General features: G+C 43.2%; 1 protein-coding gene across 2 annotated transcripts in view; it reads right to left on the bottom strand.

Annotated features, from left to right (window-relative positions):
* Positions 1–403: 403 nt before the first annotated feature.
* TM6SF2 (transmembrane 6 superfamily member 2) overlaps positions 404–6,521 on the bottom strand; it is a 61,442-nt gene continuing 55,324 nt past the window's right edge. Inside the window, exons 8-10 of one of the 2 annotated variants that reach the window (XM_069217380.1) lie at positions 6,352–6,444; positions 3,929–4,048; positions 404–759 (exon numbers count right to left, since the gene is read on the bottom strand). In XM_069217380.1, coding sequence (XP_069073481.1) covers positions 553–759; positions 3,929–4,048; positions 6,352–6,444 — 420 coding nt within the window. In that variant the 3' untranslated portion in view covers positions 404–552. The remainder of the gene's footprint in view (positions 760–3,928; positions 4,049–6,351; positions 6,445–6,521) is intronic. The other variant, XM_069217381.1, reaches the window with a different exon arrangement.

Raw genomic sequence — 6,521 nt, 5'->3', positions numbered from 1 at the left:
GATGGGACGAGGGCCTGGACAGTCGCGCCAAAGCCGGTGGGCAGTCCTTAGATTCAGATTCTCCACAAGAGGTTGAGTTGGAACCAGACCATCTGAGCTTTCTTCTTCTCCAGGGCTTTGAAGAGCACATCAGAGTCTATTGAGAAGACAAGGACCAGACGTACGAGTTAAGGGAGGGAGACGGCTTGGAAATTCCGGTTAGATTTAGGTTTCAAAGACTGTTTTGAGTCGGGGTTGAAGCTATGCACCGGTGATATAATGGAAAGGAACAGGAGCAACAAACAGCAGTGGAAGAGACTTCCAAGGAAAGAAAAAACAAAATGCTGGAGGGGGAGGAAAATAAAAAAAAATAAAAAAAAAATCTTCAGTTTTTTACTTTTCTTTTTTAATTTAGATTTTTTTTTTTTTTGTACAAAAACAACCTTTCTAAACATACAATTAGCAAGCCAAGACCTGCTGACACCAGTTCAAGTCTGCGGTGCTCTTGAGTTGCATGAAATGGCCTCTTTTGGGGTTTTTTTCCTCTCTTCGGCACCACTGATTCTCTCAGTTTTATTTTTGTTTTTTGTCACTGTCCTGCACCCCTGGTGCAGTGCTGACGAAGAACCCTGGATTGCGGAGACAGCGGTAGGCCAGGAGATGTGGGCCGAGTGCATACAGGACATTGGCGACGAGGAACAGCCACCAGTTCTCAGCAGGGACGCGGTAAGTGTAGGGGGTGCGTCGATGTAAAGAACCGCCAACATGCGAAAACTGGGCCTAAAAATACAGAATTAGAGGCAAATTAACACAGCATGTACTTAAGAATCCCTCGTGTAAGCAGAACAAGGTATACGGAACAGCTGTAAATTTAGCTACGAGTTTGTAACGAAAAGCGACTCGGTTTACTCTGCGTAAGATTACATTAAGTTTAATATATGTTAGTGGTACAGAGTTGCATTCATTAAAGAGGCCATGTGCAACGGAGGAGGAACTAGGGTAGGGGTCTTGTTAACATCTAGTTCAGGAGACATGCTACAGCTGCAACAAGGGCACTGGATTATAAAGACCGTGCAAGAAAGATCAGACCTGGATACTACCTGGGCCCTACAGGGGCCACGTTACAAAGCTGTATATGAGCATGTGACACTACTCCTGTAGTACTACTTTACAGACTCATAGATGTCTTTGTCAATTGGTCCCATATAGAGAAGAATGACAAATGGTTTTTATGTGTGTGAAAAGACGGATCATTAAAAAAATAAGCCACCAAAACAAACATTAGTTTAGGGATAGCTTAAAGGTTAGGAGGCCATGGGATTTATGAGCCCATAGTAATCCTGTGGGAGTATTACTTACCAAACTCATAAATGACTTTGTGAACTGGGCACGCCACTGTTAATTGGCCAAACAGAACTGAATAACTAGTGGGGACTGATGTTCTGACAGACTCTCTCCATATAAAGAATCTTTATGAGAAAATATCATGAACTGTGTATATTAATGCTCCCCAATAACACAAAACAATGTGTTGGCAAAGGAGACTAATGTTCAGCACAGAAATGTAAGAATTGTTTGCAGACCTTCAACTATGTTGTACAGTTAGCGGCAATATTCACTTACTATGTATTTACATATCTATTTATAGATCTAGTTCTACTGTACTAGAGAAAAATTAAATAAAAAATAAAATAAAATTACATTTCTTTTTTTAATGTGCTCTCTCGTAAGTTTTACTCTCTCTTCATCACCCTGTGTCTCATCAATCTATCCTCCATCCTCCCTCTGACGCATCCCAAAACCATTTTACTACTTTGATCTCTAAAATATCCCTGCCTTAGCTCTTCCCTCCTCTGCCGCATCTAGCTCACCCCACACCTCAGTTTACTACTATGATCTCCCAAACAACCCTACTAAATTCTCCCTCATGTATCTCACCTTTGACTCATCCAAAACCCCTCCTGCTACTATGATCTCCCTAACCCTTTCCACAGACTTTTCCCTCCTTCATGCCCCCTTTACTCACCCAAAGCCTCATCCTATTAGTATAAACCCCCAATTCACACTTCTGGATTCTTCCCTCCTCCACCCCTCCATTACTCTAGTCAATCCATCTAACAAACTTGCATATCCTCCACTCAAATGAACTCCTACTAATACACTACTCCTGTCTGACCACTACAAACAAGAAACGGGATCAAACACACGACTGTTGGACTTATCATGGTCCTGGTACAAACCTTGATTCATTACCAAGGTGTACCGTCAAATATATATTGATATATCCACACATGTGATAAGCAACTTCTACACCGAATATTACAAGACGACCATATTGTGACACAGATCAAATAACTTACAGTCTTTAATGAGCCTTGAAAAAGTCATTTTCACGACGAAACACGTGTCGGCTGTATATACATGGATTGGTACAACGTTTGTTGTTTTCATTTAATACCCAAGAAGAATAAAGGACTTACATTTGGAATGCTTGGATGTGCCGTGGTTCTTTCAACTTAATTCATTCATTGTGGACCTTCGGGATCACAATCTACACACCTTGTGGCTGGGTGTGGAGCCACTCTGGCACTCCGTATACTATATATGTCTAACTGTCAATAATATGTACTTTTTTGGATTTTAATACCAGCAAAGAAGAAACAAAAATTTGGAAGTGCGCACCATCTTAGCACACAGCCACTGGCTATCTCTATGTAATACACTACTCCTATTTCACGCTACTAATCCAACACTAATTCCTCTGGGGTTCCGGAGTACCGTGCTACTCGCCGATAAGCGATCCAGCGCCTCGTCAGGGGTAGTAAGCGTTATATAAATACACTTACAATACAATGTTTCCATTTATGGCACCTACAGTTAGTACATTTGTATTTACATTTGCTCTAAAATGGAACAGCCTGTCCAAGAAAATGTATTAAGTTGATGAATCATCACAGCGCCATTTTAGATTTCATCTCATTAAGTTGCAGGCTTGACAGATTCAAAACATTCACACAGAAAGCAGAGAAAAGAACAGGTTACAGTAATAATTCTGATCGTGTCACATGGAATGTGTTGTCTCCTGAAGAAGGCTAAGATGTCAGCAGTCAATCAGGGGTGAAACATGTAGAATGAATTACATAGTGACATTAGAGTTAGCTACACTTCATGACAGAATATCTCAATTGTGAATGTACAAATATATTGTGTGAACTTTAGCAACTATTTCAACTCTTTACTCAACCAACACTGTGCACTGTGACATTTCTTTTTCTGTTCAAATTGTGGTTCCATTTCTTTTGTTATGTTATTAATATTAAGAAGTTTTTTTTTAAAGTTTTTTTTAAAGTTTTTTTTTTATAAGGACATTGACTATTTTCATGGCAAACGTATAACCCAGCTGGAACCTCCACAATCTTAACTCAAAGAACATTTTGAATTTCACAGGGGAGCACTGGAAATGTTGGATTTTATGGTCACCATACAAAGCATGTGTGCTCTTGGGCTAAATGTGTTGATGAGATGTGGGGAAACAGAGCAGAATCGGGGTCATGATGCGGCGAGATTATTTCCAAGGATTGTAAAGGGAACATAGATAAAAGGCACGATAACAGGCGAGTAAAAGAAGTGATGTAGCCACATTTAGGTCAATTAAATACAAAGCAAATTACTGATTAGCACAAGTTATTAGTGTTATCGGCACTAAAAGAAAAGGATTCTGGCAATCTAATGCTGCCCATTTATTCAAGCATTCATCCACCAACCATCACTCCTTCAGACGCTTTAGATTACCGAAAGATGATAGTGTGCAAATACGCAACAGCCATAGTTTTTGGATATCTGTGACGTCACATTTCCCATTAAAAAATGTGCTCTGCCTACCACACAAATCTGGTGCCTGCATGCCACAGGAGACGTCAACGGCCCACGCTCAGCGGTCTCCGCTTACCTGCGCGATAGCCCCAGCGAGGACCAGCGTCCAGTCGAGCATCCAGGTGCAGCCGGGCTGGACCAGTCCGTACAGACAGAGGCAGAAGACGGGGAGTGCATAGAACATGTAGACCAGCATCTGTGGGGAAGCACACAGAGGGGCTCACAGCATCAGAGCAGAGTGGGTAACCCTAGGAGCCTGGCACTGTGCCCTCGAGCTCCTGGGAACATGTCTGTCCTCAAGAGTTCTGTGCACTTTCAGATAGATCTATGGCTCTTTTAGAGGGAATTGTGCAATTTTTACATACAGTTTGGACTGTTGCAGAAAGAACTCTGCACACTTTTAGTTACATGTCGTTACCAGAAGGGTGGACACCACTGCAGATACATTTCAATAAATACAAAAGCCTCGGGCTGCAAGAAAACTCTTTCCAAGTAGTTTACAGCAACTTAAATGCCAACTCTGATGACCATGAATCGTCAGGTATACTCATCTGCCCAACTGCACGCACAGCAGCTGCCTCACTTCAATGGAGGCAGACGCCAGCTGAACAGCCACGACAGTGAGAATGCTGATGTCCAAGCAGAGAGTGTAGGGATAGGGATAGCCCACCCCTTTGTACAACGTCAATCACCTCTGCTGGTGCTGGAGATGGGTGAGGCATCACATTAACAGGGAGAGTCGAGCAGAGCCAAGGATCTGGCTTGGCTCCAAGAGCCCGTGCGAGAACCGAGCCCTGTATAGTCGCAATGTAAATCATGCAACTGACATGTAAAAATATCAAAAAATCTCTTCATCATTCAAAAGCGTATGTGTTTACCATGCAGGACTGTTGTACCCTAGTACAGTGGTTCCCAACCTTTTGACTTCTGTGGACAGCCCATTTTATCAATACTGGAGCGCGGGGACCCCCACTCATTCATTATTGGAACCCAGGGACCCCCACTCAGTCATTACTCATAGCTGGGACCTAACATTATTACATTTTTTAAGCATTTGCGGACCCCCAGGGGTCCCCGGCCCACAGGTTGGGAACCACTGCCTTAGTAGATCAGATCAGGTCACTGGATTTAGAGGTAAGTAGTAAAAGTGATCATTTATAAACATGAACTTAGAAACATTCGTGCCCCCACCCCAAAGGACAATGCCACTGGGGATCTAAGAGGCAAGGCGGTTGTCATCTGCAGCCTACATGTGGCCTAGATTCCTATTATACATCGAGCAACATTTGCATTCATTAACTCACACAAGCGGCTTTTGTACATTCAAACACGCGAGTTCAGCTTGCGCAATCGGCTCGCATGTGTGATGATGAAGGAAAAGGAGCCTTAGTGAAATAAAATACTTGCCGGGATCACACAATTTAAGATCAAACAGTTTAATTAAGCGGAGCAGCCGGGATTGATTCTACATTTTCCGGTTTTACAGTATGAAATTCGAGCACTAGAAGACTATTTTGGCTCTCCTTTTTAACAGCAACACTTTATGCTTTATTTTGAATTCTAAGAGTGCACGTTTAGAATGTATTAGCAGACAGAGGCCACATGAATCCTCGGCTCGTTCCCGACTCGTTGCCCCGGGCGGACCTCGAGCTGAGCCAGGCCTCCGGCTCGCGCCTTCAGTGGCTCGCCCAACTCTGGGTGGTACTGTCAAAGTGTACCTCCAGGAGTCAGCACAGCTTTTATTGCCATTTGTCAGGAATGACGACATGTGGCCCAACTGTCTCCTTGGCTACGTTTTCCAGGACAGCCCCCCGTTAAATCAAAATATACCCATAAAAAAATATTGACTTGATTTTTTCTCAAGCAAGGCGACTCTTGTAGATTTTCTTCATTTTGTTTTTTTAACTTGGTGCATTTTATGAACTTTCTAAAGATTTTCCAACATCATGGCAGAGATCACGGGAGGGAAGTCCTGCAACTTTACCCCCCATAACTGGGTGACTCTTCCTATCTTTTTCACGTTTTTTCATAACATTACAATTTGTATGCTTTCTGTCCCAGCTAGGAAGGAGAAAAAGCGATAAAATTAGATTTCAAGATATTATCATTTCAAATTTAAAAAAAAGATGTTCTGCTGAATTGCAAAAAGTAAATGTACAGTGACCATCAACATTGTTGCAAAAAGCTGTAAAACTGCTTACCATTAAGAACAAAATCAGTGTAACTCGATTCCAACGTGATGGTACCTACTTCGACCCCTGGGGTACTACCACCCAATTAAAAACAAAAAGTAGGTGCAGAGAACTTAGTAACCAAGCAAAGCCGCCAAGACGCAAGACCTTCTCACTCCCTAGCCCCTCTGAGGGGCTGGCGTAACCCTGGCCCTGACCTAGGTACCGCAGCCCGGTCCCACCGCCCTGGAAGCCCACGCGTGGACCAGCTTTGGTGAGGTTGCTACTGGGACAATACCAGGCTGTCGGTCGGTACCGGTGCACTTACCTGCATTTTGGGATACGCGACAGGATCCTTCAGGTAGGGCTCGTACTGGTAAATGTAGTCAAAGCAGCAGTCGGAGGGACAGTCCAAGACCACCTGCGGAGGCAGAGACGAGGGGTCATTCTGGGAGTGGACGGATGGATGAACACATGATCTAACAAATGGATTATTTC

This window comes from Pleurodeles waltl, chromosome 12 (genome assembly GCF_031143425.1).
Source record: "Pleurodeles waltl isolate 20211129_DDA chromosome 12, aPleWal1.hap1.20221129, whole genome shotgun sequence".
Lineage (NCBI taxonomy): Eukaryota > Metazoa > Chordata > Amphibia > Caudata > Salamandridae > Pleurodeles > Pleurodeles waltl.
The sequence above is the reverse complement of the archived record's forward strand: the minus strand, read 5'-3'. Positions and strand labels throughout refer to the sequence as shown.